At 45.9% G+C, this 17240-nt stretch overlaps 1 protein-coding gene across 2 annotated transcripts in view; it reads left to right on the top strand.

Moving 5' to 3' along the window:
• The window catches only part of LOC119387120 (aldehyde dehydrogenase family 3 member B1), a 78719-nt gene that overhangs the window by 1214 nt on the left and 60265 nt on the right, over positions 1 to 17240 (top strand). For both annotated transcript variants that reach the window (XM_037654428.2, XM_037654429.2), the window contains exon 4: positions 5070 to 5165. In XM_037654428.2, the coding sequence (XP_037510356.1) occupies positions 5070 to 5165 (96 nt within the window). The remainder of the gene's footprint in view (positions 1 to 5069; positions 5166 to 17240) is intronic.

Here is a 17240-nt window from a genome sequence, read left to right as displayed (position 1 = left end):
GTGCGTGCGTACGACAGAGCACTCATGAAAAGCAAGCGAACACCCACACGTGCTGCAATGCGCGGTTAAGCGCACCTTCATTATCATTGTCCAGAAAAGAATTGTCATTTCTAGATCCTTCACATTTGCGCATGCCTGATGTCCGCAATTTTCATGTATTTATGCAGTGATCCGGCTCACAATAAAGCATTGTTGAAAGTTAGCGCTTGTGTGTGTGTCACTCCCTGTCCCGTCCTCGTCGATTCGGTATTGCGCTTAACGTTATGCATATGTCGCACCAACAAGGCCAAAGATCCACCCTTGCAAAGGAATGGTCAGGCATGGAACATTCTAAATGTTTTCTAGTGAAGTTTGAAGTGGCTCAGTCAATAAAGGGCATAAGTTTAGTTTTCGAAATATGTGAAGGCCATCTAAATGATTTTGGGAGATAGATGTTCGAAAACAAGAGACTTGGAAAGGTCGGCTTATTTGTGCCAGCATGAAGCAAGAGAGAGAGCATGGAACAAAGGATAAGTTTGGCAGTGACAGCCGATTCTCCATTCATTGGGATGATGGTTCTTTATGCAGCAAAGGCATGATGAAATGCATTGGGCTTTGACCAGCTGCGTCTTAAAAGGCAAAAAGCACTGCCTACAAGATTGATAACAGGCAGAATATTTTGTTACTCCATGCTCTACATCTGATGATGATGATGATTTCCTTTATGCATGGCTCACACCCACTCTGGGGGATTGGCCAAGAAACGATTAATTTAAAGTAGAAGTGGCCACATATGATTTCTATGACTAATGAATTATAGAGTAAGAAAAAATGCATAATGCTAATTTAAAATTCAGAGTTAAAACCGCCCTGATTCAATTAAAAATTTTTGTACAGCAGAACAGACATCCCGGTGACAATGACCTAATGAGGAGGCTCCCAAGGATAGAATATTAGAAGTAATGAAATCCAATCTAATTCGATTAAACGCCGCTATGAGAATATTTTTCCTTAGTAAATTGAAACGGTTACATAAGAAATAATGTTCAACTGTTTCGTCCTGGTTACAAAACGAGCAAAGAGGGGAGAGAGCCAGACCAGATCTATGCGTATAAAAGTTTAGTTTTGGAATGCGACATCGTAATTTAGTAAAAATAACTTCTTCTTTTCTTGTTGAGCAGAAATTCCTAGGCCAAGGGAACAAGAGGGGTCGGTATTCGTTTAGATGAGTGATTAATGTTTTGCCGGAGTCTTGAATTATCGCACGCCTTCTAAATCTGTCACGAATTAGGAGTGCTGTTATGGGAATAATTGAGAATATGGGACCACTGAGAGCAGCTTTCGCCAGAGAGTCCGCCATTTCATTCATTTTTATCCCTTTGTGTCCCGGTACCCAGATTAATCTAAAGTTACGTGGCTGGGAACAAGAAAATGAAACCTACGTGATAATTGATTCGCTATTTGCAGCGAGTGCTGAACACAAAGATAATGAATCTGTAATTATTGCAACTCTTGATGTTGATGGGGTCAGCTTTCGTAAAGCCATAATTACCGCTAGAAATTCCGCCGAAAATACTGATAAAAAATCAGGAAGTCTTAATGAAAATGACCAGTTGAAGGTCTCAGAGAAAATACCAATGCCAGATTTTTCTTCGGATTGTGAGGCATCTGTAGCTATGATATTTGTCGTATGTATCCCCTCTAAATGCCTTTGTAGTAGGCCGTTTAATATCTGGTAAGGCAAATTTTTGGCATGATTTGGATATATATTGTCAAAAATGATTTTAAGGTTGTGCCTTTCCTTGTCAATGGAAGGAACTTCACTCAGTTTAACGTCTAAGGGTCCAATAAGTGCTTGTACGTAACCCACCTGTGGTGTATTCTCTTCTTTCTTTACTATACTGACTGAGGCCATGCTATACGTGACATTGTGCCCCTGGGGATGCAGATGTGATTGTGCTTCTCATGGCGGAGCTATTTCAAAGAATAGTGTTGATGTGTCATTTTTGGGAACATCTGTTGTTGAACATGTGGGCAAAGAGCTATTTTATTTCTGTGCTCTCCACCATGCCCATGAATCCTCTCGTAGTGATGACCCGCTATGCACCCGAATTCAAATATGATGTTGGGTGGGTTAAATTTGACAGCAGTGTATTGGAGCAACCCATGCCATGGATATTCATGGAACATATTAGGTCGTGTCCTCTCAATCTGGCAGAATTTGTTATTGAACCTACTTGTGATAACTTTGTTGTAGATATGCTGTTTATTTCAGAAAAAGCTTAATAGTGGGACGTTTCAAAGAGAAACCAAAATTTTGGATAGTAAACGGTAACTTCTCTTGGGGAATAATACGCTTGTGAAAGCAGAGGGAACAGTAAACACCAGTTGTCAAAAAGGCCAGATGATGTTCCTGTAATCACACATATGGAGCCACCTCAAATAATGATATTGCTCCCAATAGTAACTTCTGGGTCTGTCCCACATTCAGGGCTATAATCCCGCATCCTGCAAAACATACAAAAATGTCCTGAATTTCACCCTTCATTATGAATATTGTTCGGCAGCGCCTTGAGTTCAGCTGTATCTAGCCACCCTGTTTGAAGTTGTTAGTTGCAAGCACTCCAAACTTGCATGACTTGAAGCTTCTGAAAAAAGTCTGCTAGCGATGCAGTTCATGGCGGCGGTGACGAATGCTTCTGATGCCAGCCGTAGAAATAAGACTTCAAAAAAGTAAAACAATCGGTGTCCAGTACTTCCCAGGCTTTTAATCTGTAATGTGGGGAACTTAAAGAGCCATTTGCTGAGTGACTATTATTGTGTTGCTGAATCTGTTAATATTTTATTCTCTGTTGAAACTTTGTTGTTTTATGTCCAAGAATATTACTGTGATGAATAAAATAGTTTTGCTTGCCAAGGCATACATATACTTTGACTCTCATCTTTCAGAGATGAGAAAACGTTGCGTGACAGAATTTCTCTTGATTGCCCTATTTATGTCACTTAAGACAATATACAAATGCCAATCAAATCTATGAATTACTGTAAAATGCCGAGCAAGCGCCCCCCTCCCTTTTTCGGGAGATCTGAGCACACCCCCCCCCCCTCCTCCCCTGCGGCCACTTTCTTTTTTCAAGACGAGCATCGCTTGTGTAAAAAGAACCACAAGAATGAGTACACCGAATGCGTATCTAATGTTGTTCATGAAATTCCGTTGTCATGTGGCTGGTCGTATATTGGTCAAACCGGTCGCTGCTTCAATGGTTTGACAGTGACGAGGCGGAATAAAAACAGTAAATAAATAAACATTTAATTAGAAACATGGATGGGCATATTTTATTTTTAGTGGCTCTCCCACTGCCATCTTGAATTTCGGTCCGGGACCGAGCAAGCGCCCCCCCTCCAAATCTGGTTGGATTATCCTTCACCGTAGGGGGGTGCTTGCTTGGCATTTTGCGGTAAATCGTCATACACACGACTTGTAACATTAAGCGACTGGGTCATTGTCGCTCAGCGTGTCAAATTAAAGCAGGAATCAATGGCACACGTGTAGCCAGACACCATTTATGCACGAAAAGTTGAGAGGTATGTTTATATCAAATCTGATCTAGAAATATTTGAGTGCTATTGAGGGAGTGGTAAAATGGAAATACACGAGCTAAGAGTATATTCTTTTACTGCCACAAATGCAGTGGGCATTACTTATTACTTTAATAACTACTCTCGAAGAGATTTCTTTTAGAATGTAACTATTGCGAGCTCTAATTCTCACCACCATCTCTGCAGGATGTAATAGCGAGTGACTGTGTTCCTTGCTCAGTACTGCCCCTAAAATGTTTTCTGAACGCAATACCATTTCCAGTGCCCCTCTAAAGGATCTTTCTTTCTTTTCAGTTGTAATAAGTACAACGTTTACCAGGGCTGGAAGCCTTGTTTGCTTTAGTGCACGACGATTACTTACTTGGGGACATTTCTATACTGCCCAGTCAGTTTCAGAGAGCACCAAGAAAGGCACATATCTTTCATGTAGCAACGTTCATCATTTCAATATTTTCATGCCATATGACTGTTTTGTATGCCTCTGTAAATCTACTCGCTGCCTACAACGGCATCGCTTAACACTCCTTACCACCTCTCGCTGCTCTTTGCAGCCTAGAACACCACATATCCTTGCCGAGCTTCAATTTGCCTTTAATTCTGCTGCAGACATGCGTAATCTGAGCCAGACACATCTGACTGTTTTCCTGATTACAGTGTTTTCAGTTCTGACTTTGTGTGCAAATTATTGTATCCTCTTGTCATTTCTTGGGTTGATAGTGTCTCTAAACGTTTGTCGTCGTTTGTTAAGTTGACAGATGCTGTGGTGATACGGTGGTTACGGTGCTTAGCTGCTGACAGGAAAGTAATGGATTCAGTGCAAGCTGCGGCGTTCACATTCTGATGGAGGTGAAATGCTAGAGTCACTTGTAGTTCGATTTAGGTGCACATTGAAGAACATTAGGTGGTCAAAATTTCAGAGCCCTCCACTGTGGTGTGCCTCATAACTGTATTGTGCTTTTTGCATATAAAACCCTAGATATTATGTTAATTTAACAGATAAGCATTAATATATTACCATGGGAAGGATGAAATAATTGCATAGGTGTGTGCAAAGGCAGTGCAGGCAACTTTAGGTAATGCCTCCTAAAATGTTTATACATTGTCTGGAGTCCCTAACTGGCATGGGCGGAAATAGATTAGCAGTGTCACATGGTCGATTTAATCGTAATCTGGCTCATGCTTTGATGGATGTCTGTGCCAACATCAGTCTGGATTAGTTTGGACAGTGCAGTAGTGGCCATTGTTGACTGTGATTAAAAGTGCCCGTGTGACAATTTGTAATTGTTGACTGTGTTAGACAATGGTAGCACCTATCTTGGGAAACTGGTGTATTCTCGCTTCATTATGCTTACTTGATGAAAAATACAAAAGCAGCTGCTGGAGCAGAATGCAGTTACCTTTGCGAACAAGTGTAGAAAAACTTGTGTTAATGTGCACTTAGTTTGGGAGCCTGGCTCCTTGCTAAGACAGTGCATTTTTTTTTTTTGCAGAACAAGTTCGAAAGCATTCTCTTCGAAATCCAATACACTCGCAATGAAATTAAGGGGACGCTCATGGAGTTGGAGAAGTGGGTCAAGCCTGAAAAAGTGAGTACAATGTTGGTTTCAATATTTTTGCTTCTTTAATGCGTTTTGTAGGTGGCGATATAGCAAGCAGCGTTCAAAAAACGTAATGAAGAGCACATCGTAAACTTCAGATGGAAACTTGACAAAAAAACCACTGTATTTTTGTCTTTTCAGCTGTACTGATGCCTTTAATCAGACTCTAGCCATATAACGTATTGAACAAAAGTTGCATAGGACCCCTGACGCGAAAGGAAACACGGACACGAGAAGGCACACAGGAACACCACACAGCGCTAGTGTGGTGTTCCTGTGTGCTTTCTCGTGTCCGTGTTTCCTTTCGCACTACACCAAAAGCTATTCAAATGAGTAACCAACAAGCCCACGTTGCAACCCTGATCCCTGACGATATGAGAACACTGAATCATTTGTAATGAAGACCTGTTTTCCCGCTTGGAATCGGGACTTTCCCTTCTGCTGTGGCGATTCCTCTCCACTCTTGTCTTCCCTCCCCCTGCAAGGGCTTTTTCACTCGCAGGGGAACATTACCCTCTTCCTTGAGTGGGAAAACTGGGAGTAGCGCGAACTGGCTGCGGGGTTGAAGGGGTTCTCAGGAAAAGGGGCTACGGTGTCCCTTTCTAAGTGGCCGGTTTGTCCCTGTTGCCAGACTGCGATCGTGCCACCATTAAGGAAAAGAAAAATGGGCGCACGTGCTCTCCCACAAGCTACACCAGCTCTTTGTCAGTTTCGGTGGGTGAGGTCACGTGCTTTCAAGACGTGGCTTTTGCGGATACCAGCTGAGTGTCTGTAAAACCAGCCAACCTAGCCAAGAAATTCTTTCACGCTGACATGTCACGGTGGTCTATTGGTTATGGTGCTCGACTGCTGACCCGAAGGTCATGTGCTCGAATCCTGGTCATTGCAGCTGCATTTCGATGGAGGTGAAATGCTGGAGGCCCGTGTGTACTTAGATTTAGGTGCACGTTGAAGAACACCAGAAAATTTCTGGAGCCCTCCACTGTGGCGTCCCTCATAATCATATTGTGGTTTTGGGACATCAAACGGCAACAGTTACTATCATTACACCTTCTTTTTGCGCTAAAAATGAGAATTCATGAACACCGCATTGTTAAAATATAAGACGGTGGCGCAAAAAGCGAAGTTGTGACGCAGTAGCAAGAGAACTGGCTGAGGCCTATTTCATTAGATTGTACGGGAGTGGGTGTGTCAGTGTTCCTTCAATTGTCCTGCACAGCAGTGCGTTTTTTTTTTTTTTTTGCAAGATCGCTTTTGATTTCGGCCGTCTGCACATGTGCGTAATTCCATATATATTGAGCGTCTTTTCGAGAATAAATCAGTTGGTAGTGTGCGCTTGTATACGTCTCTTCCTGTTTCGTCCTTGTCCCATTTTGCGCCACCGTCTTATATTTTAACTATGCACCAACTAGACCAGCAACAAATTTTATTGAACACCTCATTGTTTTCCTGAAATACCTTTGCGCAAAATGAGAATCACTGGGTAAAAAGAATTTTATTACACAGATGATTTAGGGTTTCAGAAGAGGTGTTGGGCAATGCTGTATCCTTTCTCAGTGGCGTAAATCCATCAAAACCACAGGGGGGGTCCCGGACTTTGCATGGCAGCCATCTTGATTATTAGAAATGTGCATTTTATTTTACACAAAAATGAAAACTTTACAATAAAACAAAAAGAAAACACACAAATATCCATATATCGCGTTATTGCAATGCTCTTGACGATCTGCACTGCGCGACGAATGAGTCATACAACGTTCTGAACTAGTTTCTACAACACAGTTCCAAACAGCCGATGAGCATTCGATGAATCTACACACTGGATATGAAACAAACGTTAAAGGAACACTGACACCAAAATTGAAACCTCGAGATGTTTGTATTGTTTGATTGTCTGTATGCGTGCAAGGGTACTTCTGGCCGTTTATAACTGGCGGACGTTAGCTTTCAGTTATCTTAATTTGATTTTGAAGCAAGCGTGAATGCTCATCTGAGTTTACAGCACCTCGCGACATCTTCACTAGTATGGCGAAACATTGGTATTAATGAGAACTAACACACAGCAATGCCAAGGATAGTATAGGGGGTGTTATTTGTAGTAATTAGAATATAAATGTGAAGAAAGTAAAGTGGACGAAAAGATAACTTGCCGCCGGCAGGTACCGAACCTGCGACCTTCGAATAACGCGTCCGATGCTCTACCACTTCGCTACGGCAGCGGTAATCTCCCTGTCCACTTTATAGGGTATATATGTGGATTGAAACTTCAGGAAACTTAGGAGTGTTAGGATTATTGGTCAGCTGCCTGCTCGTATATAGATCACGTGCTACGTGACGCCAAGAAGGCAGAAAAAAGAGTGTTCCACACTCGACCCCACACTATTCCCCCTCGCCTCGTTCTCTCCGAAAGAGCATATGACAAAGAAAGTTAGAGGTGACCGAAGTCACTTTCATGTCCCTTTCATCAGGTGCATACACAAAATATTTTTACAGATATCCAGAACTCGTTGCGCAGCTTATGTTTGCATAACAAAATTAGAGCCCGGTACACACATAAAGCCTTCTCCTTGCTTTCTCACCGCGGGAGCGGTTGATTGAAGGAGCCATGGGGCGACGCCCTTGGACGGTTCGCTATGTGTTACATCACTTCCTGCTTGATGTCCGAATAAACTCGAAGAGGGCATCATGCCATCATGGGATGTTTTGTGTCATTAATATACGGGAGATTCAAGTATGCGCTTTTTAATATTTTTTTCTTCGCAAATACGCAACTCTGAGCCTTCACATTGCGAGGGTGTGTGGACTCGGCGCCGCGCCCTTTCCCTATGGAGTGAGAGGACGCGCGGCTACACAGCTGCGCGAGTCGAGAATGTGTTGAGAGGAGAGACGAGCTGATGAACGAAGGAAAGAGAGAAACGAGCGAGGGCCTTTTTTGTATCATCAAACACGTGTAACTCAGCTATTACAGCAGCGTTTCGAAAAATTCTCACGGCTACGTGTTCGTTGATTGTAAGCACTTTTGTTCATGAATAAACAGACTGTCCGAAAGTTAGCCACCAGCCTGGAGATCGTGCGTGGGGAAACTTTCGCCCGCTGGCATATTGCAGGAAAGCTGGGAGGTTGAACATTACAAAGTTTCGAGGTTCCTTCGCGTGATTCAAGAACCGCGCTAGGAAAGCCATGTAGATGGTGCGTAGAAGAGTTTTCGGGTAGCTCGTCACTGGACTCAATGCCTTGATAACATGTCACTGCTGTGCGTGCGCTTCTATCAACTTCAAGGCGATGACGATTCATGCTAAAATGACTGGGCGTGCAAGCACGGAAACAAGAGAGAAATCAAGACACCACAAACTCCGCTTGCGGCTCACTAGTTCGTCTCTCTGTTATTATTCTTAAATAATGAAGAGTTGGCGACGCCGCTCTTCTAAATGGCATTAATTCCTTCGGTGCGTGATCCTGGAACCGGTGGATGAAACCACCAAACATTCCTTGCTTTTTAGCGAATTGTATGAATTAGGGTAGTCCTAATAATAGCTCCATTGAAGCTAGTTGCAACGTAGTTCACGAAACCATTGATTTAAAAGTTATCTAGCATATTTCTGTTCGTTGTTTAACGTAACGTGGTAGTTAACCTCCTGTCTAATGACTGCAAGCCATTTTGGGCTTTCAAGGCGGCGTTCAAGTAACTGTCACTTCCCCCTTTTTTAATCAGAATAAAAATCCTTGTATGTTGCACTAAGGGTACCCGACAAAACAAAATTATAATCAATGATCAATTACATAAAAGGCTCACCTCATCAGTGTTTTTGGTGACATTGTCTTCCGAAGAAGGTCGCTTGGAGTTCGGCAGAAAGAACGAGCTCAGCGAACTCTGCCGCTTGTGCGGCATCTTCCCAGTCCAGTTGAAAGTCACAAGCACATTACGCCAAGAAGGTTGCGCGGCCGGTTGCAGTGCTGGCAGCACTTCTGTGGACGCGTGCAGGCTGAAACTGCCGAACGACTGACCAGTGATGTCGTATTTGTCGAATATTGGGAAGCAGCCCCCACTTCGAAGCAGCTTTAATTGGAAAACCCCGCGGCGAAAAGGAGGAAGAGGGGCAACCCGGGGGACGCATTTTCGGGGTTGCAACCAAGGAGGCTGAAGGCGACAATGAGTACGGGAAGAGCGGAGAACGTCCTTGACATTCGTCGTTTTACGACCCACGCGCCCTGGCCACCCCGTGTAAGAACACTGAAAGCCACAGGGAGCGTCACCCAACACAGGGAAAGCGTTTTCTCCCGCTGTTCTTCAAGTTTGTTGCACGTGCGGGGTGCAGAGCAAATCTTTTGACTGTGCTTGTGTTTCTGTATTTCTATTTTCCTTTTCATTTTCCCTCTCTACGAGAGCACTGTAAATAGTGAACAAACAAAGCAGTCTTCGTGATGCGTTCAAACCAAGCGGACGTGTTGATTCTCTGTCGTCGTCCAACCTACTAAAGAAAGTTTTGCCCCCCTGCTTTTCCGCCACAAAGTGAAACCGGAGGACAGGCGTCTTCGTTTGAACTACAGTGTACTAGAATTGGGCAGTGGGCTCACTGCCGTATCTCTGCGCCGCGCCTCTACGGCCCTCTCCGCGTCGATTGCTTGGGCGCCCGCCAGGGGTCTTGGCGCCAGTTTCTCCTGAAAACTTCTCTTGCGGGGTGTGAAGCGCATCCTCTTGGTCGGGGTTACGCTGGTTACGCTGTAATTCCGGGGGGGTATCAACAAACGCGGGGTTGGAGGCGGGGAGAGGGCCACCACAATGACACAACAAGAGATCACAAAAAAAAAAAAAAAACGGAGGGAGAAGGGGGTTGAGCATTTTATTCTTTTTTAAAGCTTACCCAAGTAGTAGAAGCTACTGTTTCCATTCGTGCATGCCCTGCAGCGCATGTTCCCGCCATTCATTCGCTTGAAGGACCTTTGTCGGCACCACGCGAGCAGCTTTGCTGCACTTATATATGCTTGTTTTTCTGAAGGAGCGGCATCTGTGTCTATCCGTACACTGCAACTGTCTCAAAGACGGCCCGCCGCTGCATCTGGACTGGAGGGAGGCGCTTTTTACAGTCTCCGGCGGTCGTGCACATAGAGCATGCAGCGTACGTGCAGAGAAATTTCTGGTGCAGCGTTTGACAACAAAAAACAGCTGGACGCAACGAAGCTAAGAGTGACCGCGCAAAGTCAAGTGCGATAACAATAAAAGCAAGAAAATACGAGGGCGGTGACAGCAAAACCTTACTTGTGCTTTGGTAAAGCGGTCAGGGTACTTCTAAAAAATGATAAAGAATTCTGGCTGCTTGTTTCGCTCGAAGTCCTAAGCACAGAACTACTGCCAGATGAAACGGGCTGGATAGAGATCGATGTACAAAAAAAAAAAGAGATTTAGGGGGGATGATTGAAGTAGCGGGGGAGGCCCACGGGGATTGCGCTCCTTTGAGATGCTCCAGTTAGATCGACGGTTGTCATCGGCAGTTTATTGTTTTATAACGAGTGACCATGCATGCATTGTTAATCCATATTGTGATATGGCCAGCATTTGCGCATACATAGGCAGGGTTCCATGTAAATAAAATTAGTTTGTCAGCACGTGACGCTGTCGAGTGTTATTTTCGTGGTGCAATTCTGCGGTGTAATAAAAATGTACGCACGTAATGTATGTTACTTGTTATGTACTCATAATACCTATGTATGGGTTGTTGTTTTTTTCATTGGACCCGCACGTACCAATATATATAGCCTACGAGTCCAACCAGTTTTGGTAACCTTGTATGATCTATGTCTGCAAATAAAAAAAATTTAAGATTACCGTGCGGATACATTTAATACAAAGCCAAGTGATTCCGCCGATTATTGATTCGCGAAAAAAAAAAAAACAGCATTAAGTAGGCTAGTCGCAGAGACCAGCTCATGCGAAAGCAAATAAATAAAAAATGAGGCATTGTTTATATCCGGTATAGTGGGGCTCGAAAGGCGGGAGTGAAGTCGCTAGGATCGCTACAGTGGCGAAAGGGCATTGAAAATCGTATCGACCAGCAGTACAAAAAAAAAAAAAAAAAACTTGAACGCCCCACACGCAGGAGCATTCATATTCATCATAGCCTATTAAAATATCGCCCACCCTCTGTAAATCGGTCACAACGACAGCACTTTATTTCACAACTCACAGAAATTTGCATGAAAAGAAGTTTCGTGTGTTGCGCACCGTAATTCAGACTTTTCTTGCGCGCAAAACAGCAACGCGAGCTAGCCGCGCCCTGCAACCCGCCGGAAAGTTTCAGGTGACGTAGAGTTACTGCATATGCTACCTCTGACTCTAAGTGACTCTAAGGTGACGCTGCGAACACTTCCAGAACACTGTAGTTTGAACGATCGGGTGGATCGGGCCCAGAAGTTCGTCAAAAACGCGCGCGCAGCCAGGGGCTCCGGAAGTATACATATGGGGGCGACTGAATGAATAGGGGTACTGAAAAATGCGTGCAGTTTCAGTTGGGTGTGAAAAGATGACTCATTTGTGGCGATATTTGCAAGCAAAGGCCGAATATCTTTTACTCAATTTCTCTCGCCCCAGACTCGGTGCTGAAGAAATGTCTTCACGAATCTCGTTGCTCTCAGCGAGTTAGAAGGCGCAATGATACGTCACCACGTGGATAAACGGCCGCTGCATGGCAGCGGCTTTCGTGATTGGTGCTATGGATGGGTTGCAGACTTTGAACATCACAGGGAAGATGTCGTAAAAATATGATCGTAAGTTGTTGAATTGTGCTTATTTCTTTCGTTGTATCTGAGAGCTGGAACTCTGGGGCGATTTTGAATGGCACGTGTGAAAATAAACTTCAAGCAAGTCAAGATGGAAGATGTTCGAATGCAAAATCTCAGGGGGGGGGGGGGGCATTGCATAGGGGGTCCCCCCCAGTCTAAACACAGGGGGGGTCAGGACCCCCCTGACCCCCCCGGGATTTACGCCACTGTCCTTTCTCCATATTGTTTCACGGAACTAGAACATCAATTCAATCCCACAGGCCCGCCACCAGAATACCCTGATTACCTGTATGTGGGTGAGGAGAATGAATTGCTGGATGCCAACATAACCGTGGACGAGGTGCGGGTGGTCCTACAAGACTGACGACGAAACACGGCTCCAGGACCAAATCCGATTTTCCACCCTTCATAACTTGAGTGACGCGGATATCAACTACCTCACCCATATCTTTAATGAATACTGGCGCGAAGGCACACTTCCCCAAGCGTGGCGACATGCTGACATTACACTTATCCCTAAACCGGGCAAACCTATAAAGGTTGAAAATCTATGGCCCATCTCTCTAACATCATGCATTGGTAAGCTAATGGAGCACGTACTCTTGCGGCGCCTGCAACCTTTCCTGGAAGAACACTCTTTCTTTTCTAACACTCAATTCGGATATCGAGCTCATCTGTCAGCCCAAGATGTCTTTTTACAATTACAGGAGGAAGTCTTAGGACCACTGTTGCGCGCCCAAATGGGAGCACTTGTCGCCTTAGATCTCAAATGGGCGTTCGATAATGTTGCACATGAACTTATCCTTCGCAATGTTGCAGAGTTGCATTGTGGGGCTCGTATGTAACACTATATCTGCGCATTTCTTCGAGACCGCACAGCTACCATCGGAATCGGGCCGCATCGATCAGGTACAATCCGCCTTGTAGGGCGTGGGACACCACAGGGCTCTGTTCTTTCCCCCACTCTATTCAATATCGCGCTTGCAGGGCTCCCCGGGCTTCTCGATCAGATCCCCGATGTCGCTCACGCTATTTATGCGGACGACATCACTCTGTGGTGTACACGCGGTTGCGACGGTGCTATCCAGGAGCGACTGCAGCAAGCAATCGACACTGTCTCCGAGTATGCGAGAAAAGGGGGCTTAAGTTGTGCTCCGCAAAAGTCGGAGCTCATAATCATTCGCTCCCGCAGCCCCTCACCGATGCCGCCCACCACTGTACACGTGGATGGTATACCCATACCACAGGTCAGCCGTGCTCGCATCCTCGGCCTACACGTCCAGGCGGATGGCAGGTCAAACTACAGCGCAGACCACTTATAACGTAACCGCTTACAGTGCAGTACCGGCTATAATGCGATTTTTTCTGACTCCCGTTTACCCTCCCATAGAACTCCATGTATACGCATACCGCTTATTGTGCAGTCCCCCGAGATGAAAGACCGGTTATAATGCGGCTGCCGGAACATTCTCAGAGATGCGAGGGAGCGAGCGTGCTTCTCAGCGGAGATGCGCCGGCGGGGGAGAGAGAAAAAAAAAGGGGTAGGGCGTGCAAAGACGGACACAAAAAAGAAGTCAGGACACCACAAACGCCGACTAACAACTGAAAAGACGCACAACGGCTGCAAAGAAAGAAGGCACGAAAACTTATCTGCACATGCCCATGCATCAGGCGAACCTATCAATCCGGCACGCGTGGCGGTCTACGTGGAAGATAACTGTTGAGGCATTTGATTTCATCTTTATGCAAGTTAATCGACGATTGGCTCACGCATATCGAGAATAGTGGTAGTGCATGCGTGAGCCAACCATCGATTAACTTGCATAAAGATGAAATCAAATGCCCCAACAGTTATCTTCCACGTAGACCGCCACGCGTGCCGGATTGATAGGTTCGCCTGTTGCATGGGCATGCGCAGATAAGTTTTCGTGCCTTCTTTCTTTTCAGCCGTTGTGCGTCTCTTCAGTTGTTAGTCGGCGTTTGTGGTGTCCTGACTTTTTTCTTGTGTCCGTGTTTGCACGCCCTGTCTTTTTAGAATGAATACTTACCAACTAGCTCAGCTCTCTGTTATTCTAAAAAAAAGGGGATGGCGGTGGGGGACAGCAGCCCGGCGCGGGTGCGTGGTGTGAGGAGGGGGAGCGGTTGCGTGGCCGACGGAGAAGCCTTTGCCCCCTTGACATGCGCGCTTTGCCCCGGCCGCATGACATGCGCGCTCCGCTCAAGAGCGCGTTACCGATATTTGTCTCCGTCGGGAAATAGTTGCTTCGTCGTAGAGCGCAGATATCGCGCGTGCAACCTCGATTCCCCCGCAAGTAACAATGCTTTGAGACGCGATTGAGCTTTCGCCTTTGCCACCAACAGGCGGACTTACAAGCTTGAGAGACTTTTTCAGGATAGTTGCCGCGGCTGTTCTCCCGACCACGAACCGAAACTGCGTTTCACGCGTGGTGCCCTCGGTTTAGCTCGCGAGTGCGATCTCTTCTACGCCCGTTTTCCGTGTTGCCTAGGGCAAGCTTCTCGTGGCGGCATGCCAAGCTGCAACGTGCACGCTAGGCCTAACGAGCGCTACACTCTAAAAACTGGTAAGCGTATCGCAAGAGTAAGAATGCAGAGTTACTCCTCAGAGCGTTCTCTTACTCTCGCAAAGCATCGCATAGAGTGAAATGCACGTTCACTCTGTACGAAAGGAGAGAGCGAAATGTGCTTATACTCCACCTCTACCTGAGAGAGTGGAATGCCCGTATACTCTTCTGGCGTGACAGAGTAAAACGCAGTTATGCTCCTGCTCCTCTCTATATTTTTATCGATGTGCCGGCATACCGCGAGCGATGACCACTCATTATTAAGCACACGCATATACAGTAGAAAGCACTGCATTCGTCGCGGGGCTAGAGAGGATGAATAAAAAAGCAGCGTTTCCAGCGCCTCCCAGTGCTTTTCAGTCTACTGGAATGCACTGGAATCCAGCGCCTACCAGTGCTTTTGAGCGTACAGGAAGGCACTGGAATAAAGCCTAATATCCACGTTTTTAGCTTTGGATTTGTGGAGTTAAATAAGCAAATATCACCTCATCGAGTCGGTCGACGATCGAAACTACATTCGAAAGGTTTTTAAATTCGTCGTATTTCAGTATCAACGTTTTTTGCTCGAACGTCGCGCACGGAGTCCGTACGGCTAAATGGTCCGTACGGCTAGAGTGCGCTATTACGGCTGTAGTCGTGGAACGTGAACAATAATCACCAAAAATATGTCCAAGAGCGTGACGAAAACTGAAGTGTTCAATGTGCAGTTCAGAAGTGCAGCGTTTTCTACACAGAAATGACTAACCGCTTAGCTGGTCAATGCGAATGCCGCACATATCCTCGGTTATAACCGAGGATATGTGCGATTAGCGTATACGCTAATCTTGTTTGCTGAGAAACGGGCCGGATTGACGTTCTGATACCGGGAAGCACGAAACAAACAAATGAACTATCTTGTGTTTGGTTGTCGCATGTACAGAGATACTCAAACCGGCGTTTCTAAACAAGAAAATGAAGACAGATCACCGATATGGTCAGTGCAATCAGTGACATGAAAGAAAAAGGACGTGTTCGTCGTCTCAGAGTGTGGCCTTGTGGTAGCGCATCGGACTCGTAATCTGAGGGTCGCTGGTTCGAACCTCACTTGCGCATGTTTTTTTTTTCTCACGTCTTTTTTTTTTGTCGCAGTGCTCGTTATTATGTCATCATTACGATCTACGCATGAATAAATTCTCAAACGCAATTTTAAGGCCCTATTTTGGCCCGAGTTCTGCTATTTCTTTCTTGAGGTGTACTACTACCCCTTTCGCAGGGGTACGGCTACTCTGCTTCGACAAGAGTTATGTTACTCTGTTGAGGTGGAGTACTATAACCCTTTCTGGGGGCATTACTATACTCTGCCTCAAAAAGAGGTGATTTACTCTGGAAAAGAGTTAAATATGGGACAAGAATATACTCTCTCAAAGAGAGTGCTGAGCACTCTCTTAGTTTTTAGAGTGTAGCTGCCATGTCGGCAGCCGCGGACTACAGAAGTTGCGGTTTGGTGCCGAGTCAATGAAACATTTTGCAGTTGTTGCATTTAGAAGGGGTGACTTACATCTTTAACGAAAACGCGGGCGTGCGTGTGAAACACTCGAGTGTTGGTTTGTGGTCGCCACCGTTTTCGACATGGCGCACGCGCAGTGTGCTACCGCAGTGACTTCCCGTGACGGCGCATTTTTCCCGCGTTCGTTATGTCGGCACCGCAGGTCCGCGGACGCTAACCGTTCAACATTTCTAAATGTAAGCAGACGCAAACTTACGTCCCAGTCGCATGCCTCGATAGTCGGAATCGCGCGCCTACCCGTTGGTAATGTTTTGCACACGTGCAACCTTTCAAAAATGTTGTTTTGGTTGTAGTGCGGTACCGCTTATAGTGTGGATATTCGCGACTCCGGCGACTTACGTTATAAGCGGTCTATGCTGTATACTGTTTCCCTTCTATCCCGACAAACTGAGCAAATTCTGGCCATGATCCGGCGGGTCTCTAACAGGCGCTCGGGTCTTCGAGAAGAGGACCTGCTGCGCTTGGTGGAGGCATGCATCATCAGCCGTCATACATACCATCTTCCCTCTCAGCGGTTGACCCAAGCGCAACAACTTCGCGTTGAGGCCCTCATTCGTAAAGCGACGAAGCTGGCCCATGGCCTCCCGCACTATACTTCCACAAACTGTCTCTTTCATTTAGGAACGCATAACACACTAGGAGAATTACTAGAGGCACATTGGGTCAGTCACCGCCAGCGCCTCTTGCTCACACATGCTGGCCGCCATCTCCTCGCACGGTTAGGGCACTCTGTCCCACCACTTGAAACTGAAACCCGCCCAACGACCTTATCGCCCGCCCTACGCAAGGTACTGAATATTCATCCCTTGCCGCGTAATATGCACCCAGTGCATGACAATGGACGGCGTAAAGCTGCTGTGCGATACCTTAACCGCATGCTCGAAAACATCCCAGAATCCCAGGCTCTATACACAGACACAGCGCGCACTCAAGAGGGCTATACCTCCGTAGTGTTGGATGGCTCTGAATCCCTGAAGGATTGTGTTGCAATGCGCGGCACTAATGTAACGTATGGAGAAATTCTCGGCGTTGCTCTCGCCATTCGACACGCCATTTGTGTTCCAGGGGAAGTGTATATACTGACGGACTCACAACAGGCATGCCGGCCGTTCCTATCAGGACATGGCATTCCGAGAGCGGCACAACAAATTCTCAAAC

Source organism: Rhipicephalus sanguineus, chromosome 3 (genome assembly GCF_013339695.2).
Source record: "Rhipicephalus sanguineus isolate Rsan-2018 chromosome 3, BIME_Rsan_1.4, whole genome shotgun sequence".
In the NCBI taxonomy this organism is placed as follows: domain Eukaryota; kingdom Metazoa; phylum Arthropoda; class Arachnida; order Ixodida; family Ixodidae; genus Rhipicephalus; species Rhipicephalus sanguineus.
This window is presented reverse-complemented; position numbering and strand designations above follow the sequence as displayed.